Source organism: Haliotis rubra, unplaced genomic scaffold (assembly GCF_003918875.1).
Source record: "Haliotis rubra isolate DU_JTF1 unplaced genomic scaffold, ASM391887v1 Scf374, whole genome shotgun sequence".
Lineage (NCBI taxonomy): Eukaryota > Metazoa > Mollusca > Gastropoda > Lepetellida > Haliotidae > Haliotis > Haliotis rubra.
The window spans coordinates 911,333-939,242 of NW_025767051.1; the positions used below are offsets into that span (position 1 = coordinate 911,333).

The 27,910-nt window shown below is 40.0% G+C and overlaps 1 protein-coding gene across 1 annotated transcript; it reads right to left on the bottom strand.

Annotated features, from left to right (window-relative positions):
• Nucleotides 1–3,955: 3,955 nt before the first annotated feature.
• On the bottom strand, nt 3,956–26,071 carry LOC124286062 (methanethiol oxidase-like). The gene is made up of 12 exons (XM_046722379.1): nt 25,905–26,071; nt 19,590–19,744; nt 16,771–16,956; nt 16,118–16,238; nt 14,431–14,610; nt 11,417–11,598; nt 10,960–11,038; nt 8,651–8,772; nt 7,759–7,828; nt 6,979–7,026; nt 6,154–6,214; nt 3,956–4,743 (listed from the first exon to the last, which is right to left on the bottom strand). Exons 1-12 carry the CDS (start codon nt 25,996–25,998, stop codon nt 4,581–4,583), a joined length of 1,461 nt encoding a protein of 486 aa, XP_046578335.1. The 5' UTR covers nt 25,999–26,071; the 3' UTR covers nt 3,956–4,580.
• Nucleotides 26,072–27,910: the final 1,839 nt, after the last annotated feature.

Below are 27,910 nucleotides of genomic sequence, written 5' to 3' on the forward strand. Positions count from 1 at the left end.
TGAGAGAAATCCACCACTTTGACTAGTTTGTGATTCCAGAAAACCAAAGCCATTTTCTTGGCAACCTTGATAGTTGTTTAGCCTCTGACTGATGAGTCAATTTGATCAGCAGGTACATCTAGTTATTTAGAAGACTGCAAGAATGTGCTGTCTGGTTGTGTACTTGCTTCAAATTCAACTTGTTTGAATGGATTTCTTTTGCGTAATAAATTAACACTGTTTCGTACGAAGTTTAGGGAGACAGCAATGATAATCTATCTTCGTATGAGCGGCAAATCGACTTGAGTTATTACGCAAATTTGTATATGTGTGTATGTATATGTGTTGGTGTACGTGTGTGTCTTGTGTATGAGTGCATACATAAACCTGTATGTATTGATTAACGCTACTCCAAACACGGCTTCCCCGGTGTATATCATTGACACACGCCCTTGCAGGATCTACCTACAGAGTCATGCCTGGCTACACCCTCACGACTCCAACTGCTACGCTGACGACGCCCATGGTAACCATGTGCAGCATCTGGTGTCAGCAGAGCCCCGGATGTACAGCCTTCAGCTTCAACAAGGCACTGCTAGTGAACAACTGTAAGATCGGTGCAAGTCAGGAAACCACGTCAAGCTCAGGGTGGACTGCCAACATCAAAGGCTCAGTCATGGAGATGCGTAGAGCTGGGTATTCATGCTCGTATGAAGGAATTTAATGTAAATAATTGTGATTAGAACCTTTTTTGCTCTCATGTATCATTTTGTTACAACGAGACTTCATTTTACACATGTTCACTAGAGAACATATTTTTGTCCAAGAGGTCTGCCTTTGTTTTTGGTATGTTAAGATTTACCCTCAACATTGTCAAAGGTATAGAGATTCTATTACTATATTTAACTAATAGACCTACTGGAGTAGACATGTGTTACTGTGGGTAATACGTCCAACGCGTGTTTATGCTAAAAGCACAATGGTTTAGGTTAATAGATAATATACAGTTAATATATATCACAGGCAACTCATGGTTCCGAAAACCTTGCTGAGAAGACGATGGATGATTATTTACTGAATAGGCATCTATTGACACGTAATTGAACTGAACACAAAATAGGAACATTTAGAACATTGAACCACTAAATTAATTTCATTGTTTTGTATCACAGTAGGCTAAAGGTTTTTCAGTGAATTCAGTAGGGTTATCAACGTATGCATGGTGTGGGTAAACTACTCCAGCTACAAAAGGGGTTCCAATCATGCCATATTAAACAAAGTGTCATCGAAAGGGCTGCAACGTTTAACACTGATGTTTTGACAACGTCTTCATATATACTATTCCAAAAAAGAAACGCATAACCCAGAAATCTCTGTGCTCTCACACGTAGCAGTACGAGCACGCAAATGTAGTACCCGGATGCACCAGTGGTGACTCGAGGTCTGCCTGTACAGGCACGGTCATTTGTTATACCTGTTTGGTTGTAACGAGCTGCAAGCAGTGATATCGTGCTCAGACTAACATTCAAACGCCTTGCAACAGAAGATTGGTAATCTCCAGCGTGCATTCTTTGAATGGCGATGTTCTGTGTCGCAGCGTCAAGACTTGGGGTAGTGATTTGACCTTGAAACTCCTTTGAAAAAGGATGCCGATTTCCGAAAGTATTCTGGATTTCTATAGCCAGACAGTGCATGTTCTTTGCTGCACAATTTCAACTGGAAGGTGATTTCGTCGCGTTGTGGCGATGCCTTTCTAATTTCTTGTAAGAAATCTCATCAAAATCAACATTTTCACTTGTGCAATTGTGTAAAGTCATGTTATCAACACTTTTGTTACATAATTTCACGATTGTTTGAACACAATAGGTAATTAACGCCCTTGCGTTTCTTTTTGGGATAGTATGTCTAATTTATTTTCCATATCGAATTCTTAATGTTCAAAAGAGTGTTTGTTTGAAGCTGACAACACGACCTCACCCAGCTTTTGATTTAAAACGACTGTATAAACCCTAGACAAAACAGAATGGTTATTTATTTCGCTAGTCTAGAACATACAAACCATAACTTTGACGCGTTTGTGTCTTCGTTCCGCTTATTTGACCTTCTGCCTGTTTCTATGTAATTCGTATGATGATAAGGAATATATATGTGTATCCAATGATCTTAATGGTAGGCTTTTGTTGTTTTCTAACGAGTTTCAGCACTCTTTTAGTGACGTGATGCACTGTTGATCTTTTTGACGAGAAGCTTTTCACAAAGACTTTGTAATGATGTGTTTTTTTATTAATGTACATTGTGATATTGAAACTGTTGATTTTAGTAGCCTCTCATTTATTGATGCCATGTACTCATGCTCATAATGGTTGTCGCCCCCTCTTTGATTACTAAGTGTTTGTGTTTAACGGCTGTTCAGTTTTCATTTGTTAATCCTGTCATTTTGATTAATGACTTTTTTAAAACTCAGTTATGTTACTAACATTAAATATTTTTTTAAAGAACTTTGTATGGCTACGATTTTAGTAAAAGACCACCCAAAGATATGCTCCCCTCAAAACTACTAACTTTTACACGTGAGACTGACTTGTGAATAAGCTAGTTTTATTCAATACAAAATTTGTTGCAGATTTGAATATTGAGGGTAAATGTCTCAGAACATTCAGTTGTCAGGAAAATGATAGTCAATAGCGAGTAAGCGAACCCTGTCGTCCCTTGTGTCAGTTTTTCGGGGTCTACCTGTAGACATTTTTGGTACTAATGATTGACGATTTCGGTGCATCTTTTTATCCTCTGTACACTTCTAACGTATACGTGCAACTCACGACTTATTGCACGGTTGTTCACGCCAGCTCTTGACATTCCTACAATCTGGTTACTTAATGCAAGGTACAATGGTGCTGGCATTGTATTTTGTATAACATTGTTCGTTACAAATTGAAAGAAGGTGTGCACTCAAGCTCAACACAAATGACAATGAAACTGAACAGTAGGCACGTTTTTCTACATGCTAGAATAATGCTGCATGCTTTTTTCATGCTTCACTATAATCCACCTGTGGAGACGCGTTTGGACACACATTTTCACCAGACATTCACAAAATTTCAGTTCGATACAAAATAGTGCATGAATAAGAGAAAATATGGTCATCTACAGGGGGCTGACAACCATTATGAGCCTGAGTATATAAAAAGATGGAATGGTTCTCACTGGACAAGAAGCCATAAGCCACAACATGACATTAAAAGTTCTATGTTGACTTGTTTAAGACAATGTTGTCGTGCTTGTCGTTGTCAACGTACTTGCAACATACAACAAGTTTCAACCCGTAACCATTCTTGGCATGATTATATCTACGAACTCTCTGATTAACGAAATGCATACACAGAAGGATTGGTCTTTTTTTGAAACACCATTTTTGGGACGTGACTTCAGTAACCTACGACGTGTTGTAAATATTTGTTTGAATGTCTGATTCGGAAATTGAAGTACAGTAGCTCACTCTTGCACAGTAATATAGCCGAGTTGTGTTTGTGATTTGTGTCACCTGTTGGTTTTTAGTTGGACTGTTATGGTTGTTGGTTGGTTGGTTTGTTGTTTAACGTCACACTCAGCAATATGCCAGCTATATGGCGGCGGTCTGTAAATACTCAAGCCTAGACCAGACACTCCAGTGATCAGTATCATGAGCATGATTCCACGCAGTTGGTATACGATGACATGTGTCCACCAAGTAAGAAAGCCTGACCACCCGATCCCGTTAGTCGCCTCTTACAACAAGCATGGATTACTGAAGACCACTTCTAACACGGATCTTCACGGGCGGATTTGTTATGGAAATGTTATGTTGTTAGGATTACGATGCGTTGTACGTTCTCCTACGCTTGTTACAGACGGAGCGACGGACAAAAGACAGACGAAGCCTTATGGCTAAAGCTCATTTCATGTTCAGATGAACTTTAGATATCAATCAACAAGGGCATCTGGTATTTAAATTTATTGACATAAAACTCCGACATGGAAGCATAAGCAAATGACATATGAATTTCGTCAGGTCATACATATGTAAAAACAATTGAACTATTATATATTGACAATTATATTCTGCCACTGCATGAGAAAACTGTTTTACATGTGTGCATTTTCCGCGCTATGGATACCAAGATTCACAAAACTTTCTTTGGGCAGTTTCAAGGTATGTGTATCCTTAAGTACGACAAAGCTCTCAATGTATAGTCCTTGTTTCAAAGAATAATTCCATTCACAAACCACTAGTTGAAGTAATCAATAATATACATGTCCAAACAAAAGTGGTGACAGTGTGCGTGTGCGTTTTGTGTGATATTGTTAATATATATGTACATATTATGCATTGAGTTGTGTATTGACTTATAGAAGACGCTTTTGTTAGGATTAGGGATCTTCCATTGTGTTTAGCTGGTAATAGAATAACATTGTTCCATGATCGCACCGTAATCAAGCTTACATAACCCAACGTATCACAGATACATGAACATAAGAAGGTCTGTGTAAATAACGAAAAATGATGAATCTGGTTCTCGACCGTTGGAGCGCATGTTGTAATATCACGATCAACTGATTCGATATTACAGCCAGATATCGGACGTACAGTCCCCGCCTGGGTACCGAATTTCGTGGGCGAATACTGGTCCTGCAGGTTCCAGCCCGTAGTCGACTGCAAAGTCCGGGTTCAGTTTCAGTCCTCCGTTGACTGTATCCACGTCAATCATCAGGAACATTGTTCCCGCTCTGAAACAGACCACAAAAAATGAATATTTCAGTTAGTTTAGGAATCTTATGTTATGAACGATACCAGTAGAGAACGGCTTTACGAAACACGGCTTTCAACATGGAAGAACCATTTTAAAAGGGGTTAGAACACGGCAGTTTCACTGGTGGCTCCTTCGTAATCAGGCCAGAATATTTGTGGTTTCAGGCGTTAGAGCGTAAACGATTACGGCGGGCAACGTTTCTCAGTGTTGGGGTAATCCTTTGGCGACTAATAATGGCAATATCAAGATTTTATGTCAGTGTTGACAGGCGAGGTCCAGCGACTGTCGTAGCGTAAAGGCGATTACGGCGGGCAACGCTTTTATCTCAGTGTTTCAATAGCTTTCTGGCGACTAATAATGGCCATATCCAAGATTTTATCTCAGTGTTTCAATAGCTTTCTGGCGACTAATAATGGCCATCATATCCAAGATTTTATCTCAGTGTTTCAATAGCTTTCTGGCGACTAATAATGAGGACAAGAACTTGTTACATTAACGCGAAAGGTGAAACCGTCTCATAGTTAGACGTATATATGTGGAGTTAGTCACAAAAAAATATCCAAACGGTTGTGTGACAACAGGGACGGCTATCCAAGTGTCAAGTTCTTCTGCTGTATTCTGCTGTGAGGTGAAATTGTGTTTAACGTCGTGCTTGAGAATATTTCGCTCATATGACGACGTGCATGCGTGTGTATGTGTATGTGCGGCTGCTTGTACTAGCCCAGACTGAAGCTGGTTTTATAGTGCTAGCCCACTGAGATACCATACCGACGTGAAGCATGAATACCCCACTCAGACACATTATACTGACTCCGAACCGACCAGTCCTTGTTGTACCCATTAATGCCGAGGGCCAGGCAGGGACCAACAAGTACCATATTTTAACGTCTTTTGGTATGACGCGGTCGGGAATGATATTGTTTGAATAGTGTTGACTGTAGGGTGTGGTAATTTTTGCTTCTGTATATTAAATTGTTTATCATTAGGTGACACTTACAATATTTCAAAGTTGTGTGTGTGTGTGTTTTATGTCATATCTTTGCGAAAAAAACATTGTATTCATTTTGATGTTTGACATTTCCTTTAATATACACGCTTCTAGAAATAAATGTGTAGTGCGTACTATTTGCTTTTGTTTTGTATTCAACTTTTGATACAGCGCGTGAACGAATGCCAGTTATGCGATTAGGATGGCTTGGATTTTATAGTGTTGTTCACTATACCTACTTGATCATATTGGGGTAGAACTGTTTGTCGCTATACATACTTGATCATATTGGGGTAGAACTGTTTGTCGCTATACATACTTGATCATATTGGGGTAGAACTGTTTGTCGCTATACATACTTGATCATATTGGGGTAGAACTGTTTGTCGCTATACCTACTTGATCATATTGGGGTAGAACTGTTTGTCGCTATACATACTACTTTGATCATATTGGGGTACTGTTTGATCATATTGGGGGGGTAGAACTGTTTGTCGCTATACATACTTGATCATATTGGGGTAGAACTGTTTGTCGCTATACATACTTGATCATATTGGGGTAGAACTGTTTGTCGCTATACATACTTGATCATATTGGGGTAGAACTGTTTGTCGCTATACATACTTGATCATATTGGGGTAGAACTGTTTGTCGCTATACATACTTGATCATATTTTGTCGCTATACATACTTGATCATATTAGGTAGAACTGTTTGTCGCTATACATACTTGATCATATTGATCATACATATTGATCATATTGGGGTAGAACTGTTTGTCGCTATACATACTTGATCATATTGGGGTAGAACTGTTTGTCGCTATACATACTTGATCATATTGGGGTAGAACTGTTTGTCGCTATACATACTTGATCATATTGGGGTAGAACTGTTTGTCGCTATACATACTTGATCATATTGGGGTAGAACTGTTTGTCGCTATACCCATACTTGATCATATTGGGGTAGAACTGTTTGTCGCCTCCATCATATTGGTAGAACTGTTTGTCGCTATACCTACTACTGTTTGTCGCTATACATACTTGATCATGATCATACTTGATCATATTGGGGTAGAACTGTTTGTCGCTATACAAGCTTGATCATATTGGGGTAGAACTGTTTGTCGCTATACCTACTTGATCATATTGGGGTAGAACTGTTTGTCGATCAAGATGATTGCTCTGATATTGCGACGTCATTGTCATGTGCGTGTGCATCCCACTAGACTAAGTTTCTGCGGTCCTCCCTCCACTGTGGTTGCCCCTGAAGACAACGACGCAATCAGCCATCGATGCAAGCTCAATCTTATATGTTGTTTTTGTGATCGAATTTGACATCAAGATGATTGCTCTGATATTGCGACGTGCAATGCATGCGTGTCATCCCACTGGTTTTACTGTGGTTTACGATCGTCGATCGAAAAGATTACTGTCCATGGCTCTGACATCAGCATGAAAGATTCAGGATTGCTTATCTTTACAAGAACGTGACGAGCTGATAAACGTTTTCTTGTATTAGATAGTTAAAACAAATGTCAGTGACACTGGAAAAATCCACATAAACTTAGGATCTACATTTGTGTGTGTGTAGGGGGCGCTGTGTGTGTGTGTGTGGCTTGCGTTTGTGTGTAGGATGGGCGCGCCTGTTTTTATACTAGTTCACGCTGCCAAAAACATTTCCGCAGATTTTGAAAATACGAAAATGTTGAATTCCATGACAAAAAGCTTTTGTGAAAAATTGGTATGACCCATCATTTGGGACAATGTAATAATCCGGGGAAATGAAATGCGGAAAGATGTGATCCAGTGATCGGGCTTTTCTGTTCACGAATACATTTTGTCAGAAGGGGACATGTTATATGTTTTTCATATTTTCATCACAACCATCCCCAATATACACGCACACGCCTTGGGAATCAAATGCCTGCTAAATGCTAGCTCCCTTGGAAGATACGTAGAATTAACTATAATTATTAAACTGAGACAATGTTGACACTTACCTGTCCTTCTGGGTCGTGTGTGACAGTAATGTCCCCACCCTTGCATATCATCCCGCCGAGAAACACCTAGGTAGAGATGAAGATGATCAATCAGTATTGTGAAACGAGTTAATGAGAAGCTTCATTGGCAATTAATGGCTATGAATCTTTTACCATAACCGACTAGACCAACCAAACTTCAGAAAATGTTAAAACATTTGAGATTTACGTAACTTCTAGCAACTGTATGGTTTATGTAACATAATTTAGATGGTGAATCTGGGAACTTCTGAGAAAAGTTGCATAACGGTTGAGAATTTGGAATTTAGTATGTTTCTATTAAAATATGATCATACTTTTAACGCAAGGTAATTTCGCTTGAGGCTTCACACCGGAAAGTGGCGTTATTACACACACACACACACACACACACACACACACACACACGTGGGGATATTACACACACACACACATCATATGCAGCACAATTCGTATGCTGCTACCTTCTATATATATCTGCACACACACAAACACACGTAACATGTCATGTTATCATCATATGCAGCACAATTCGTATGCTGCTACCTTCTATATATATCTGCACCCGTACAAACCTACGTAACATGTCAGGCTATCATATTATGCAGCACCATTCGTATGCTGCTACCTTATACATTTGCACATACAAACTTATGTAAGACGCCATGTTTTCATATGCAGCACTATTCGTATGCTGCTACCTTATACATTTGTACATACAAACTTATGTAAGACGTCATGTTTTCATATGCAGCACTATTCGTATGCTGCTACCTTATACATTTGTACATACAAACTTATGTAAGACGTCATGTTATCATATGCAGCACTATTCGTATGCTGCTACGCTCCATCTCTGTATCAATGTACCTGCCCGACCAGTTTAGGGTTTCTTGTGTCGGTGATGTCGTACTGTCGGATGTCCCCGTGGAGCCAGTTGCTGAAGTAGATGTATCGGTCATCGAGGGAGAGTATGATGTCAGTGATCAGACCTAGAAACAGGAGGAAGTCAGTGTGTAAAGTTATTATATGCCGACTTTAGATATAGTGAAGATGAACACCATGAGAGGGAGTGAAAATTGTTAAACTCAGCAACAGCAATTTTGCAGCTACTCGCGGCAACAAATGTGTTAAGTTTTAGGTCTTGGTAACAACAGAAAATACTTATTACAAACAAATATTTCTTTAAAGAGTAAAACTGACTGTTTTAGAAATGAATACCACGAAATGAGATGTATATATTTGAAAAGCATGCCATTTTGAGAAGTAAATACATCTTGTCATGCTGCACTAAATCTCTTTCTTTTAGAAGATCGATGATCTAATATCGTTCGATAACCATAGCAACTTATTTACTGCCGAAACAAATATACCCATGGAAAGGAATAAAGGAACACATGAAAGTACAAGTGTCTCTTTATCTATTCCCAGAATTTCACCCACAGTGCAATACATACCTTGTGAAGAAACCTGGAAAAGAATAAAGGAACACGTACTTTCATGTGTTCCCTTATTCGTTTCCATGAGTATATATACTCATGATACATACCTTGTGAAGAAACCTGGAAAAGAATAAAGGAACACGTACTTTCATGTGTTCCCTTATTCGTTTCCATGAGTATATATACTCATGATATAGTCACAATTGTACAATCGACTCTGCTTTAAGCAAACATTTCTTACGGGTGTGAAAAGGATTTTGTTGCTTCTATTACGCAATCTACTCAGCTTACATGTATGAAAACCAAAGATAAACCTATCCTTCACAATAAGAGATTGTTCTTCTTATACCACATTAATGCACAAGTAGCCGCTTGAATTACTATAGTCCGTTTGGCTCAAAAGCGGACCGATGAATTGCACCTGGCTGTCCCTCTGCACTCTCTGCACTCCTCCCTCGTAACAAACAGTGAACTGTGTCAATATGTTAATGATAGTTTGTTAAACAACTTTATTATTTTTTAGGACAAAAATTCTGCAAAAACCTCACAAGAGTTGGTATGATGTTTTGATTATGATCAGCGTTTCATTGAGTATTTTATGTTCATTAGTTTTCGAGTTAGATTGCAATTCATCGGTCCGCTTTTGAGCCAAACTGACTACGTAAACTTGCTGACTGGCTGCCTAAATGGCGTCTTGACCACAGTTACAGCAACCTGTTTACAGTAATATCGTGTAGGAGACTCAACGCTAGGTCGTGATGATTCAAGACGAATGACGTGCACATTAGGGAGCACTTTGCTTTATCATGTACACTGGAAATAATTATTACGACATTCCCACGTGCAATTTCACAATTACCTTTTCACACAGCTAGTAATTGAGTAATTGCCTGTTTTACACTGAGTACTACATGTAACTTTATCCCCTGTTATTTGTTTCGTTATGCTACAATGACATGTATGTGCGCTGTGCGAGAGATTCTGAACACTCGCAGCACTGTTCATGTTGACATATTGCATGCATTATGCACAAGAAAAATCCTCCACCATTCATACTATTTATAGGCATTCAGACCAAGGAGTGAGTGAGTGAGTTTGGTTTTACGCCGCTTTTAGCAATATTCCAGCAATATCACGGCGGGGGACACCAGAAACGGTACACATTGTACCCATGTGGGGAATCGAACCCGGGTCTTCGGCGTGACGAGTGAACGCCTTAACCACTAGGCTACCCCACTGCCCCTCAGACCAAGGAAGGCGAACGTAAAATTATTATTTCTTCTCCAGCGAACTTTGTCGATTCTACTTGTCGACCGAAATGTCACAATCACCCTGTCGTATAAGTTCAAAGGGACATTGTCATGAGTTTTAAGTCGATTTTATATGCCGGAAAACCCCCCAGGTTGGGCATAACATATCTGTTCCCCGTGAAGCGGCCAATACCGATGACCGTGAGTGAGTGAGTGAGTTTGGTTTTACGCCGCGTTTAGCAGTATTCCAGCAATGTCACAGCGGGGGACACCAGAAATAGGTATCGCACATTGTACCCATGTGGGGAATCGAAGCCAGGTCTTCGGCGTGACGAGCGAACGCTTTATCTTCTAGGCTTCTTAATACGACACTGGATTTGTGACCTAAATATATTTTATCTTTCGACTGAACTATGGGCCATGTGGCCTGAATTACGAAATAAACTTGATTGATTGATTGATTGATTTAATAAACTCAATAACATACCAGGCAGCTGTGGCAGCGCGAATCCCTCCACCGTCTTGCTGGGTATAGTGATCACCTTCTCGCTGTCCCATCTTCCATTCTGTCAATACGGTGCATAATATTGTCACAACATCTTGTATGTAACGGGAGAAAGATACAAATGTGTACGAATAGTGTTGAGCTGAAACTACCATACGAAGGCTATCCTGTCTTGACGTCAAATTAATTTTGAAATCTTCAATTTTAATTTTTTAACAAAAATGTTGAAATTTGTGGATACTCTTGATTGCAACCACATCATCGGGACTTTCTGGACCAAAGGATTTCCAGAATAAAAATTGGAACGATTTTTGAGGTACCGAACATGCAAGAAATATTTCTTAGCACCATATTGTTCTTACCCAAAAGTTAATTGATCATTATGGAAACGGTCTTGTCGCTTTATGCATTGCCAGTAAAAGCGTCGTGGGGAACTTACCGGAAGTTTGAAGAATCTGAATACTGTTGAGCTGAGCGCGCACCCCACGTAGCCCTCGGTGGTGTCAGGGTTGTGGAGAAACCTGATCTCCAGGGGGATCATTCCCTCATCTCCGAGGTCAAGTGTCTGGATACGCTCATGGGTTGTCCAGTCCCACACGTGAATACTGTGACCGTACAGACCTGCCACCAATCCATACAACACAATGTAAGTAAAGTTGCACGAAACATTACATCCTCGTCATGTGCCATATGATACTGTTATGTATTTGTCAGCCGGATAATGGCTGGTGCTTTGTTTGCAGTCCTCGCATACCTTGATTATTAAACCATGTACAAGGTAATAACAACGTGTCTTGGACGGTGATATCAATGAGATGTAAATGTGAATATGTCTTACAAGGACATATCAATGTGTTTTACATTATAATAACAATGGTTATTACACACAAGTGCCGTTGATGGAAATATCAGTGCATCTCCTATTGTAATATCTATCCGGCACTCATGTGAATTATCAATCTTCCACGTTACTACTGGTATGACTCACATGGTCAGGCGCGTAGCAAGGGATTTCTTTCGTGTTGGCCCGATAGGGTGCAAAGCTTTATGTTTAGATAGTATTGAGGGCTCATCCAACTTTCATAGACAAAATCATGTGTAAGCCCGGGCTTTTTTTATAATGGTAGCTACGCCCCTGGTGGTAGTATCAATGAGTCTTACGCAGTGTGTTTTACATGGACATGTCAATGTGTCTTATATGACAGAGGCCCAGATAAGCTGCGTATCCGGGTAAATTACGCATAGAAAATTCCCATTTACGCATTGAAAATAATTGTTCCGTACCAATTACGCATTTAAACTGTTAGATACGCAAAAAGTTTAAAACAAATGCGTACGGAATATATTTATAAAAATCGCTTGCGTAATGAAAATGACATCGATTGCTATGAAGTTGTACTGTTAGTATAGGGCAAGTGTTGTACTGTCAGTATAGGATGAGTGATTTCCATTATATTCAAGTTGGTTTTGATTAGGTATGACAAAAGGCAGAACATACCTGCTTAGTAAACTTACTCAATGACATAATACTTAGGTGAGTAAAATGACTGAAATACGCTCATATTTGAAAGCAGTGGGTAACGGAAATTGAAATACCCACTCAACATTCATAATACCCACTCCAAAAAAATACAGTGGTTACAGTACCCACATGAGCTAAATCTTATCTGGAGCTCTGTTATATGGTAATTGCTATGTGCAGTACATGGTAATAATAATATGTCTCACATAGGACTACCCACGTGTCTTGTATGTGTCTTATATCATAACAATATATCATAACATCAATGTGTCTTATATGGTAATTGCTATGTGCAGTACATGGTAATAATAATATGTCTCACATAGGACTACCCACGTGTCTTGTATGTGTCTTATATCATAACAATATATCATAACATCAATGTGTCTTATATGGTAATTGCTATGTGCAGTACATGGTAATAATAATATGTCTCACATAGGACTACCCACGTGTCTTGTATGTGTCTTATATCATAACAATATATCATAACATCAATGTGTCTTATATGGTAATTGCTATGTGCAGTACATGGTAATAATAATATGTCTCACATATATGGACTACCCACGTGTCTTCTATGTGTCTTATATCATAACAATATATCATATCAATGTGTTTTATATCAATGTATGTGCTTAATATGGTAGGACTATTGTGTATGTGCTTATATACATATATATATAATAATATGTCTCACATAGGACTACCCACGTGTCTTGTATGTGTCTTATATCATAACAATATATCATAACATCAATGTGTCTTATATGGTAATTGCTATGTGCAGTACATGGTAATAATAATATGTCTCACATAGGACTACCCACGTGTCTTGTATGTGTCTTATATCATAACAATATATCATAACATCAATGTGTCTTATATGGTATTATATGTGCAGTACATGGTAATAATAATATGTCTCACATAGGACTACCCACAATATCATAACAATATATCATAACATCAATGTGTCTTATATGGTAATATGAATGTGTTCTACATGGAAACACTCATGTGTCATATATGACAGACAGACAAGTTTATTCCGTAAAAGGCCACAGGTAACATCCATCTGTCTTACATGTTAGTACTATTACGTCTTACATGGTAATATGAATCTGTCTCACATAGGAAGAGCCGTGTGTCTTATATATATCTTACATCGTAACAGCAAGGTGTCTTACATGGCAATATCAACATAGTATACAACATAATATGTACAAGGTAAGGTCATCCTATATTACAAATTGTGAACGTCTTGACAGTGAATCTAACGCAGTGAGTGTGTGAGTCGGATTTTAACGTCGCTTTCAATTCTCGTTGTATTGATGCTACACGTGGGAGCATCTGAGATATTTGAACGTCTTTGGGAACCCAGGGGCTCTGGTCCGGTGCTGACAAACCTTGAAACATGATCGGAGCGATTCTGGATTCGAACCCACGATCAAAGCTATCTCGTGTGCATAACACCTGTAGCGTTATTTACGGCTAAAACCACCCCCTTGCATGGTATCAACAAAGAGTTAAATCATGATAACAAAATAGTCTACAAGGCAGTCCAAAAATATTTCATGATAACACGAGGGCGGTGGTGTAACCGAGTACTTAAAACGTTCGCTCATCACGCCACCTTGGGTATAAATGAGTTGCCAATTTCTCGTGTTCCCCGTCCAAATTATTGCTGGAAGATTACGCAAAGGCTGCGTCAAGCCATACTCTTTGCATGATAAGCTAAACGTTCTTACGGTAATGTGAGTGTACATGTTGTCAACATGTTATTTAATAGTGTTACTGTAATTGTGGAGATGCATGAGTATAACGGATGCTAAGGCAAAAAGATATCTTGAAACAGGTACAGGTACAGGTATATAAAAGCGTCGTTTCTCAGGGTTAGTCAGCCATATGGATTCCCTTTGCATCCTTACCTTGTTTCACGTGCTCGGGGTTGAATCCGGTTCTCCAAGCATTCGGAGCACCCCACTCAGAGCTGAGCATTACGTTGTGTCTTGGCTGGTACCAGAAGTCGTAGCCGTAGTCGGGGGCGGGGGAATTCTCCCACTTGCCGAGGACCCGGAAGTCGGTCCCGTCCAACAGAAAGAACCCACCTGGTATACGTGAAGGAATATACAATAACACAGGAGCCCAGTTAGATTGAAAGAAGCACTCGTAAAACCAGCAACTCGGTGTCGGTGAGACGCTGTTGTAATGAAAAATATTATGTTTGTTGTAGTGGTGGTCCGATTAATGAAATAATGGAAGATTGGTCGTAGTGACTAAACGACTAAGCAATCGATCATAATTTCTCATTATCGAACACAAACAATTCTGGAACACTTGTTTTCATTAACAATATTTGTCACATGGTTGGTTTTGTCTGTTACATTTCGTAAGCACTACAAGCTCGTTTCAAGTCATGATTGAATTTATCTTAAAGATTCCCAGAAATTTATGTTCCCAACATACTAGTCATCCTTTAAAGAGGCGAAATTTTGCCCAAAAAACCCTAAAAGAACTACATGTCTTTTTCCTTATTTGTATGTGCATTAACAATTTTCATAAATGACGCTAACCAATTATTTTCGATGATTGATCGGTAGTAATGAACCAATCATCAATTATGAGATTTGAACCAATTCCAAACACTAGTTTGTTGGTAGTTGGGTGATTCTTTTATTTATTTATTTATTTATTTACTATTTTCACGTTTAATTCAGGTACTCTCTTCCACAACACCCACCTGTACTCAGCAAAATCCCTGCCGTTTTACGGGTATCTGGTGTGTGATGCACAGTGTAGGTTGAAGTTATGCAACGTTGGTCACTGAGAATCCTTTACAGCTTGACTGAGAATATCATGGACTTCAGTCCTGTCCCACAACGAAGCACGCGTAACGCATGTGGTTTCATTGAGTTTGTTCAAAATTTCTGTTCACTCAGCAGTGAATGGGTACCCGGTGGGATAAGTCATATGACTGTTTACCTTCTAGCACCACACAGGCAAGTTATCCGATGAAATAATGTCTTAGCGCTTTGAGCAAGCAAAAGAGCGTGGGGTGCTTTATGAATACCCATTATTCTTATATTATCTCTTCATATAATGCAGCATCATATGAGAAGTGACCAACGCAATAATTTGGATACGAAAACATGCGTGAAACAAGTCACGTAGATGGCATCTTAAGACAAACATTGGTCCCCAAAGACGAATTATAAACCGAATCTATACTCAGGTGTGACTATGGCTGGCTGAAGACCAATTTTAACCCGGAACTTCAAGGAGCTAGAATATTGCCATGCAAGCAAAATATGTGATGTGATGTTTGTTTGTATGTCGTCTAACGCCGCACTCGGTAGAATATCAGCTCTTTGGTGGTGGTTTGTAAATAATCAAGTCTTACTAGGCAATCCAGTGATCAACAACATGATCATCCATCCACGGTTTTGGGTTACGATGACATGTGTCAACCAAGTCAGCGAGCCTGACCACCAGATCCCACTAGGTACCTCATATGACAAACATAAATTGCTGAAGACGGGTTCTAACCCGGATCTGTAACAGTACTGAATATGGTTTCAGGTAACACTGAATATACAGAGCCCGAACATCACTTACTATTTCCGTCTCCGTTCTGATTGCCAATGCAGCTGATCATGATGTGCCCAGACCCCAGACAATGGGTTGTGTGGGGAGCGCCGAGACCGGTCTTGGAGTGAACCTCAGAGGGCTGCACAATCTGTTACAATAAGGTGGACATTCTTTCTTTAAGAGTGAGTGAGTGAGTTAGAATTTAACGTCAGCTCGGCAATATTTCAGCCATATCGTGACGAGAAATGTTTTACATAAACAATTCTTTCTTTAAGATGTGATGACGGAGGGAATACCTACTCAATCACAGGGCATCTTTCAAACAACCACTTTCAGTGCCACTCGCCCTCAACACTCATGCGTAAAAGTTATTTTGTTATTTTCAAGAATTTTATTTTATTATTTAAATTATGGTAAATATATATGCGTTGAGACAGTTGAATAATATACCTTCAGCAGGTTGAAAGTTGATTTAGCGTCGCGCAATCAATAGTGAGTGATTAAGAGTTATCTATGCTTCACAATCGACAATATATTTGAACGAAGGCAAAACCGTGCCAACGCAAAGAAGCTTACAAAGTTAATGATGGTTTTGCCAAGGCTTATTTCAGTGACCAGACGTTTACGTTGATGACGCGTGCGTTACAGGGTATATGGGCGTGGTATTTAAGCATCTCTACCTTGTGAATTGACGGCCTCCTCGGGTCGGTGCCTGTGTCTACTATGTAGACTCTGTCACTGTTGATGCAGGGGAGCACCATCCGGTTCCGTGTTTTACTGCTGTCGTCATAGCAACTGGAGCAAGCGTTCCAACCAGAGTGATGAAGTTCATCAGCAACGTAGGGCATATATAGACGGTGGATCACCTGCAAGGTATAGGAGGACATGTCTTCATTAGCATGTCTTCATTTAAACTACTGCAGCATCTTCTGAGTAGGTAGGTGCATCATTAATACCATAATTTAACCTGATGAAGTTCATCAGCATCTATGAGGGCATATATAGACGGTGGATCACCTGCAAGGTATTTCAGGACATATTATGGGACATATCTTCATTAGCATCCTGAATACTGCAAATGTGTTGAAACTACTGCAGCACCTTCTGGGTAGCTACGGCCCTAGTATGGTGATCTACCTTCAGTTGTTGGCGATCTATAGCCCGTATTTTATATTGTATTGTCTACTTTGATTGGAATATTTTAACTTTGCTCGCTAGTTTTATATTTATATCTGTGATTCTCTTGTCTTTTTACTGTCCTTCGTCGGCAGGTTTTTTAAAATATACATATATTTCATTTCAATATCAAATGTTCTCGTCACGATATGGCTGAAATATTGCCGATGTGACGTTAAATATTAACTCACTCACTCACTCACTCTGGGTATCTACAAGCATCATACATGCCATAATTTAACACAATGAAGTTCAGCAGCAACGTAGCACACATAGAGACAGTATTTGACATATTTTCTAGATTATCCTGAATACTGCAAATATTGTAACTATAGTAGCCTATCCTGAGTAGCTATTACTAATACCATAATTCAATGTGCCGCAAAGCATGAAGCTACATTCTACGTTACAGTTCAATCCCCCCAAAATGTAATTGTTGTTTTACCCCAGGATCTAAATATTTCACCTGTGTCTGCTATTAGAATCTACACCAGCCGCACAAGTGGTGGTTGTAGCCGGAAAACAATTATACCATTTCGCCGCGCCAATTAAGTCCTCCCCAGCGCAAGGATATTCTACTTGGGACCAACTATTCTAACCCGCCGGGAGAGGAACAGGTCACTTCCCAGGTCCACATTACTATTGCAGCCAGGCGTTACTTATTATAAATTTAGGGGCGGTGGGGTAGCCTAATGGTTAAAGCGTCGGCTCGTCACGCCGAAGACCCGGGTTCGAATCCTCACATGGGCACAATGTGTGAAGCCCATTTCTGGTGTCCTCCGCCGTGATGTTGCTGGAATATTGCTAAAAGCGGCGTAAAACCAAACTCAGTCAGTCAGTATTATAAATTTACATATTTAAATAATATACACTTTTCTATAATATATGTATATGGATGTTAGTATATTGCATTAATTTACTTTAATTAAATATAAGAATTTGGATCAACCGGAAAATACTTTAATGATCTAAACTTGAAAAATGTGTTTTCCTACCGAGGATTGTGACAATTGTTCGCAGTGCCTATGAGACTTAAATCTAAAAAAATCAACATGTTTCATGAGAAAACAGTTGACTGTTAACAGCCTTACCATTCACACACAATTCTGTGACATTCTATACCATTCAGGAGCGGGGTTATAATATGGCCAAACAAAAATATGGCATATTTTGAATTTCTAGGATCAGGTCAAACCAGACAGGAATTTTGAAGGAATGATGCCACACCGGCATCCCCTGTGCGTGTTTGTGAAAAGGGTCAGTAACCTGCTGTTTTACGAGCGGAAATTCCGACAAAACACGCTTGTGATCTGATATCTGTTACGAATACATATTTGGTAAGTCTACACTTAATTGCTGTACGCAAGACTAAGGAATCCTAGAAGGGCCATTGTCGCTGTGTCGCCCTTTCTAAAACAAGCACAAAGTGGCACAATTAATGAGTGCGACAATGTGTCCCTACCAGGCTTTCATACAAGATTGTACTGAGGAATAGGGGTAGACAGTTGGAATTACACAGTCAGACAAAGCCTGAGCAAATCCTGTTCAATGAGGAAAATACTTGAAGGAACATTAAAACAAGTGTCATCTGCAGTTTTCTGAAAATACAATATTTGAAATGCCGGACTTCCTCATAGAAAATACCTGTGAAATGTAGGACGTCCTCAGAGATAGCAACAATGTGAAATTTGGTAAGATAACACATTTATGCAACAACACACACCTCATTTGGCACTAATGTGGTTCTCTGGAAAGTATTTTATTTAGATCTTTATATATGGCTGTGTTTCAGATGATAACGTCGGACTGTCGAGGCTCTGTGCATCACGAACAACACATTTCAGTGTTAGTATACATTACACGACACCGTTTCATTGCAAGCAGTTTACAGAAATTACTGAAATGATGCTCTGAATTCCAACGTGTATGTCCCTGGGGTACGTTTACATCAAGCCTTATTGACCACTTGGTTGGTTTTGTTGGTTGGTTTGCACTCGGCAATACTCTAGCTATGTGGCGGCGGTGTGCAAATAATCGAGAATTGACTAGAGAATCCTGTGATCATCATGAGCATTGGTCTACACAATTGGGATGCGATGAGGTATGTCAACCAAGTCGGCGTGCCTGATCACCCGATCCTGTTAGTTGCCTCTTATCACAAGCATGGGTTGCTGAAGACCAATTCTAACCCGGATGTTGGTTTGACCACCTGGAAAACACCACCAGATGAGAATAGGTGTGTGTGTGTAGTTGGGAGGGGGAGATATGTTGATGGTGGATGATTGGAGGTGGACTCCATGGGATTTCAACATTAAGGCATTACCTGGCAATATGTTGGCGATTCAGGATCCACGTCGACTGTAGATAGGTAGTCGGGACGATCCTTCTCGGGAATAATGCACGGGATGTACACGAGCCTCTCCCGGGGACCTTTCATAGCCTCCAGGGGCGTGGCATAACCTGGTCCCTTGCAGCATTCTACAAGAATAAAGCACCCGTCGTTATTATTTCAGCCAAAGTAAAATGTACATGTCCCATAACAGTGGATAATTCAATCTCCCCGCTGGGCGGAAGGCAAACCTGATACCTTGAGCCTTATCACACAGGGGCATCAGCTTCTGTCTCAATAATCACTATAAAATAAAATCTCGTTAATTCATGCAGCTCAATAGATTATTAATACAATGTGACCGTGGTGTATGCTTCTTTGTAATGTTATAATCAGATCATGTTGAGGTCGACGTCGACAGAGGCGGTGGGGTAGCCTAACGGTTAAAGCGTTCGCTCGTCACACTGAAGGTTCAGGTTCGACTCTCCATATGATACAATGTGTGAAGCCCATTTCTGGTACCCGATGTTGTTGGCATATTACTGAAAACACTCACTCGACGTCGACATGTAACACTGCGTCCCTAAGCAGTATAAGTGATATCATTTGTCCACAACACTAATAGTCATAGTCCATTAGGAGGTTGTTTAAATTTTGAGTTTTCGAAAGAAAACAGTTTAATTCAACCTTAGCATATATTTATGATACTTGCACGTTGCATTTTGTGAGAAACAGGCCACAGTAGGGAGCATTTCTGGAATGTAGGGTTTCCAGAATTAAAATGTGACGTGTCAATTCACTGAGGGAAACAGGTATGGAATCGTTGAAGGGACATTGTGGGGTAGTTGCCTAACAAATACCAACAAACCACAATCCATTATCTGTACAACAGGTCACATAATACCCTTTTGATCATTTCATGTTGCTTTTTCAATGTTTGTAATTTAATGACAGTGCGCCAGCCTAGAAACGTCTTTTCATGGATATTGCGTTCGCGGTTCCTTTGTAGTCGTTTCGCAGACTAGTTAGTCATTGTTCGTGAGGTTTTATCATTCGAACTTAATGTTCTCCACCCTATATAACAAACAGAACCTACGCTTTAACTACTTTTGAATAGTCGTGACTATATGTGTTGTACTATCCCACAGTAACTGCAGCTATCCGGTGTTCAACTAACCGTCTTCAATACGACATTCAGATCAGTGAGATCAGCCGACAGCTTAGCTATTCCTGCGGCATGTTCACTACAGCAATCCGGTCTCCTACTGCCCTTCAATACTAGCTGAAGTGGGTGTGTTACGCGCACAACACCTTGCCCGTCCACAACACTGAGGGGTGTCAGCTTGATAGGTCACGTCCTTAATCGTCTCTTTGTCATCCATACATCACAGTCACTGCAGGAAGTTTAGAAATACTATCTCTCTACAATACAGTACTGGAATGTGTCTTGATCGACCAGTACTACATCCCTTCAACATATTCACTGTAGCAACCCGATCTCCAGCTATCCTACGATACAACACTACTTGTTCGGCCTGTACATTATCCATCTATGTACCACCCTTACAACATAATCACTGTAGCAATCCGATCTCCAACTATCCCTTCAACATAATCACTGTAGCAATCCGATCTCCAACTATCCCTTCAACATAATCACTGTAGCAATCCGATCTCCAACTATCCCTTCAACATAATCACTGTAGCAATCCGATCTCCAACTATCCCTTCAACATAATCACTGTAGCAATCCGATCTCCAACTATCCCTTCAACATAATTATCACTTGTAGCAATCCGATCTCCAACTATCCCTTCAACATAATTACTGTAGCAATCCGATCTCCAACTATCCCTTCAACATAATCACTGTAGCAATCCGATCTCCAACTATCCCTTCAACATAATTCCACCCTTCAACATTGTAGCAATCCGATCTCCAACTATCCCTTCAACATAATCACTGTAGCAATCCGATCTCCAACTATCCCTTTAAACATAATGTAGCAATCTGATCTCCAACAATCCACTGTAGCAATCCGATCTCCAACTATCCCTTCAACATAATCATCTCCAACTGTAGCAATCCGATCTCCAACTATCACTACAAGCAATCCGATCTCCAACTATCCCTTCAACATAATCACTGTAGCAATCCGATCTCCAACTATCCCTTCAACATAATCACTGTAGCAATCCGATCTCCAACTATCCCTTCAACATAATCACTGTAGCAATCCGATCTCCAACTATCCCTTCAACATAATCACTGTAGCAATCCGATCTCCAACTATCCCTTTAACATAATCACTGTAGCAATCCGATCTCCAACTAATAATCACTGTAGCAATCCCATCTCCAACTATCCCTTCAACATAATCACTGTAGCAATCCGATCTCCAGCTATCCTACAATACTACACTACTTGTTCGGCCTGCACCTTACCCGTCTATGTACCACCCTTACAACATAATCACTGTAGCAATCCAGTCCAAAATTCATCAGCCTCGTATAATGTGCACTGTAGTTCATGAAGGTGAGTTGTTAAAAAAATGCGGTGAACTGTTTTAGGGTCAGTCATTGTGTAACTTTATCCTGAATTAGGTCGGTGTAAGTGCCTTACATAAAGGTGTTACACAACCGAACGACGGTATCATGGTGACATTATCTTCTCTCGAAGGACCTTATCAACAGGGCACCGAGACCCACCTTGTCATCACGTGATGTACTATGTGCAACGTGACTCACACAGGTTAATGTGTCAAGTCCCACTTGTTTCAACAGATTTAAGCTCCAGGAACTCTTATCATAACAAAATGTAATATACAGCCACACCTTCATGAAAATGTATTTCTTAATACATCGTGTTTGGCTTTTGATAACGCTGTTACTCAGCAGTAATGGATCTTTATGAGAGCTATTTGCAGATAATGAAGACTGACACTGACGAACCAGTGACTGACGTCATGAGCATCGACCTACGCGTTTAGGTAGACTGAAGGATAGTCGGAAAATATAACGCTAGCTCTGTATAAACTTTATATAATTTGACAAAAAGCCCAAGTGAGATTATAGATTGACCTGAAAGTGAGATTGTTGACTGACCTCATATAAATCTAGACTTGCTTCATTTACGGCTTTGGCATTACACACAGTGTTAGATGGAAGGGACAACCATACGGTACGGGCACTGTGAGACATACGTCGACCAAGCTAGCAAGCCTGAAGTCACGAACCCTTGACGACAATTATGAGTTGCTGAGGACCAGCATGGTTCTTTATACTGGTCTATACAGGACTCGTCATATAAATCTGATCAATTCAAACAATACGCACCTGATGTAAGACGTGAATTATTAAATACATGTATGTATCCAGAACGATTTACATATGTAAATATGGTATCCATATGCAAGCCTGAAGGCACGGACCCTTAACGATAATTATTAGTTGCTGCGGACCGGTATGGTTCTTTTCACTGGTCTATACATGACTCGTCATATGAATCTGAACTGTTCAAGCAAGACGGTGTAAGACTTGAATTCTTAAATATGAACCCCGAACGATTTGAAAACACAAAGATGGTATACAAATGCTCGGCGTGATCACTTATGCATGACCAGAGCAAAATAATTGCTGTAGTACATGCACACTTAGTGGGTTTAATGCCACTTGGTACAGCAGTCCCGTAATATCGTTGCGTGTCAACTTGCTCTGAAAGTCATCTGAGAGCACTAGATCATTTTCTCTGCGGCACCGCCCGTCTAAAACGTACTGAAACGCTATACCAACACACCGGCTGAAGCGAGAAATTGTTTTAACTGTAAAGATTGTGTTGAGGACGAGTATCACGTTTACTACATTGCCCATTATATCCCGATTATCGTTCAGCTTTGTTTCATCGACCCGTGAAGATCCGGGTTGGAATTGATCTTCATTAACCCATGCTTGACGTAAGAGGCGACAAACGGGATCGGGTGGACAGGCTCCCTGACTTGGTTGACACATTTCATCCGTTCCCAATCGCGTAGATCGATGCCCATGCTGCTGATCACTGGATTGTCTTGTCCAGACTCGATTATTTACATCCCGCCGCGATATCGCTGGAATATTTCCTAGTTCGGCGTAAAACTAAAATCACTCACTCACTTTGTTTTATCAGTGTAAATCTGTGATTAAAAATGTTCATACTGATGTTGAAAAAATGACATGCCCAGACGTTGTTTATTATACTGCCAAAACATGCAAACTTGTTTTACAGAAGATGAGGGCTTTATTGACAATTAATACATTGGTATTCATCTTTTGTGCATTTTATTCATTTGATTTTATATACAAATGTAATTTATTATTTTATTGTGACGCATAACCCATTTTGGGAGGCTGACTTTTTATCAATATGCGATTTTAGGCTTTTGTACCATATGTATTTTATGTATAAATTGGTAAATTATCTGTCTGTCTGTCTGTCTATCCCCGAAGGGATGCAGTATAAGACGTTTATCACATTAGTGAAGCTCACGAGAGCGAGTGTGGTGCTCACAAACCTAAAAACATGTTCATGGTGAACCGGAATTCGAACAAAAATAATTACTTCCTAACGTTTCCACGGGACGCAACTCTGCTCAGCTAATTGCGGTGCCTTAGACGGGATGTACGGTCAACAATTCTATTCAACTTTTCAAGTGCAACTGGGGAGTAAGGCGGGATGGAGCCATTCCGAACTTTAAAACATTTTATGCGCACTGAGTTAAGTTAATTTATAAATGCAAATATCCTTAAGAAAAAGATTACTTACTCAATCAAATAAACCCTTTGATCTACTTGATATGTCTCATTTGTCGAATAAATTTTGACCTCGTTTAATTTCAATAAACTAAAGCGTGATGAGAATTAAGATATAACCCAATAACAAGTCAATTTCAGATTCGCCTGAATGGACAAAGTAGAGTAAAACCAGGAAAACCCCGCAGTTGAAATCTTAAAATGACACCTATTGTTGCTGCACCGCCACAGATATACTTGCATTGCCTCTGCAGTCCTCCAATGTTACCATTCTAACCCACCTTTGTCCCCCCGACCCCCATCCACCCTAACCAAACGGTCCTTTCAAACCTACATCCCCTAACCATTTTCATTGCCTAAGTTATACAAATCACCATACATTATTCTCCTATCAGTCTCAATATAAAACGATGCACCCGTTGAGATCCGGGTTAGAACTGGTCTTCAGTAACCCATGCTTGTAAGAGGCGACCAATGAGATCGGGCTGTCAGGCATGTTGACTTTTTTTTAGATCTATGTTATTACTGTTGATCACTGGATTGTCTCGTCCAGATTCGATTAATTACAGTCCATCAATATAGTTGGAATATTGCTGAGTTCGGGGTAAACAAAGTTCTTTATATCGATAATGTAGATAAGTGCCAACTTATTAAAGATTTAACAGCACTCAAAAGTTCTATTAGCGTTGGTAGTTAGTCGTTCATAAACGAAATATCACTTAGACACGCAGTTCATGCATTCCATGCATTCCGTGCATTCCGTGTCTACCAACTAGGCTGTGGTCGCTGCAAGTCTATACAACAACACGACAACTGTGCTTCAGCTTATTGAGATATGAAAATATTTCATGAGCCGACAGGGTCCCGCATATCTCGTCAATTGTGACTCGGCATGTATACCAAGCTTGAAAAATAGGTCACGTTTTCGCCGAACTTCCCTTCTCGCAACAAGTTCTCGATGTATAAGCAAACCGTGTAGATTCACATACATATACAGCCCTGTTTCATGGGATCATCGGTTTGTTTTATTCACATCTAAAAAGAAGGTGATAGGTTTATTGTCAGAGCAATAAATATACATATTTAGAAGCACACTTTTAGCTGTGTCATGACCCAGGCTGATCGACAAACTGTTTACCGTAAGCGGATATCGAGGGTCTGTATGGGGGTAGTCGTTACTCAACAACTGGATACGAAGAAGTAACTTTTATCGTATTTGGTCAACAGATACATAATATTATATATTTTACGGCCGTAATATCTATATCACATTTGATAGTCAACTACATTTCGCTCTTTTCGCAATGCTGTAGAATGTTTTCTTACTGTATTAGGTGATGAGGGAAATATTGTCACGTTCAGTATTAAAATTGATTTCATACAGACAGAAAGACACACGCACATATACACACAAAAACACACATGCACTAACACCCACACGCACAACCAACATGAACACACACAACAGAAAAAACACGTAAAAACACGCGACGCCCTTTCCTGATAAATAATATCAAGTACCGACCTGAGGCCACATGTGTCTGTATGTTGCATCCTCCACTACCATTTCGTAACACTGTCTGCAGCTGCTGCAGTCGTTGTTCAGCCTGTTCCGTCATCGTGGAGCTTCCTACTGAATGACAACGAGCCGAGCCAGCCTAGGGTGTCGCCTTGACCTTTTCATTCAAACGTGCAGACTAAATCGAGGGGTCATCTCAAAACCCTGCTGGTGATCCGGTCACACATACGGGTAATTGAGAACGTTCGTTCGTTCTTTTGATTTAGAGGTCAAGTATCGTTGGAATTATTGCCCCTATTGAGAAAATTACAAAAAATTCATTGTCATCACCATAACTGCCATTCGTCGATTTAAATGTAAATGTACTCTATCGTTCTCTTAGGATGGAAAACTACTGATAAATATTTAATTCTTCATGAAAAACCTTGACGGAGCAATGAAGGATAAACTGATAGCAAGAACATTGATAGACATGAAGCCTTATCAGACAAGTCACGTTCTTTCTCCGAGAGCAAGATTTATCAATTCCCGAGGCATGTACAGTTGTAAATATACGTCAAAAGTTGAAGGAATTAATTTTGCTGTAATTTCTTTTCAGCAGCATCGCAACGCTGAATGCGGCATCATTGACTGCGGTCCCACGGTTCTCCCTACCCCCGTACACAAATGTCGTTTATGTTATGGTGCGATTACTTTTCAACATTGAGTTCATGATGTTCAAAGGTCAGGGTGGTTAATACAAGTTAGATAACAACAGTCGGGTTACTGTTCCATTGCCGCCATGACCATTTTGTAATACATGACATATACATAATATACATAATATAGTACACACCTGGTGTTAGTATTTAAAAATAATCGGACTGACAAGTCAAAGACATTGTGTTCATGTTGCCAAAACACATCTGCTTTCTGAGATTTCTTATGATTATGGATCATAAGATGTTTTGATATAGGTAACACATCTGCCTTTACCCTAAGGATGTGTCCTCGAACAATTCAACGCTGGCATATGGAACTAGACTTCAGTAATTCTTTATTCTTCATCGCCTTAAAGGCACTATTCCACACCACACTTCTATAAAATAAGTGGTGGTGGTGGAATTGGGTTTAACGTCGTGCTTGAGAATATTTCGCTCATATGACGACGTGCATGCGTGTGTATGTGTATGTGCGGCTGCTTGTACTAGGCCAGACTGAAGCTGGTTTTATAGTGCTAGCCCACTGAGATACCATGCCGCAGTGAAGCATGAATACCCCACTCAGACACATTATACTGACTCCGAGCCGACCAGTCCTTGTTGTACCCATTAATGCCGAGCGCCAGGCAGGGACCAACAAGTGCCATATTTTAACGTCTTTTGGTATGACGCGGTCGGGGATCGAACCCGCGACCTTCCGCACTCTGGGCGGACGCTCTAACCACTACACCACGGAGGCAGTCTCTATAAAATAAGTAAATTAAATGCATTTGTCTCAATAATACTAATCATACTTAGCCCCCCAGGGAAGGTACTATATAATTTAGCTGGGCATCCGAAATGTCAATCACAATAACTCATACAGTTGAGACATCAGGCTAGCTTAAAATCATATTGGTTATTTATGCCATTGTAGTCAGAGCTGCTCTGGCTCATGGAAAATTATACCATACTCGTTTTCACTGCTTCGTATACAATTCCTTAGGTTAGTGAGTGAGTTATTATTTAAAGTCACATCGGCAATATTGCAGCCATATCGTGACGAGAACACATTTGACATGGAAATGGAATATATGTATATTATAAAAACCTGTCGACGAAGGACAGTAAAACAACTAGAATATCACAATTAGAATTAAAAATAGCGTGGAAAGTTATAACTAATAGCACTATTTGGACAACACAATATAAAAACGGGCTATAGATCGCCAACAACTGAAGGTAGATCACCATACTAGGAACCATGGGGACAATTCCTTAGGTTAGGTGGAACTACTGGGGCTGCGTCATGGCCGACAACATAACCTTTAT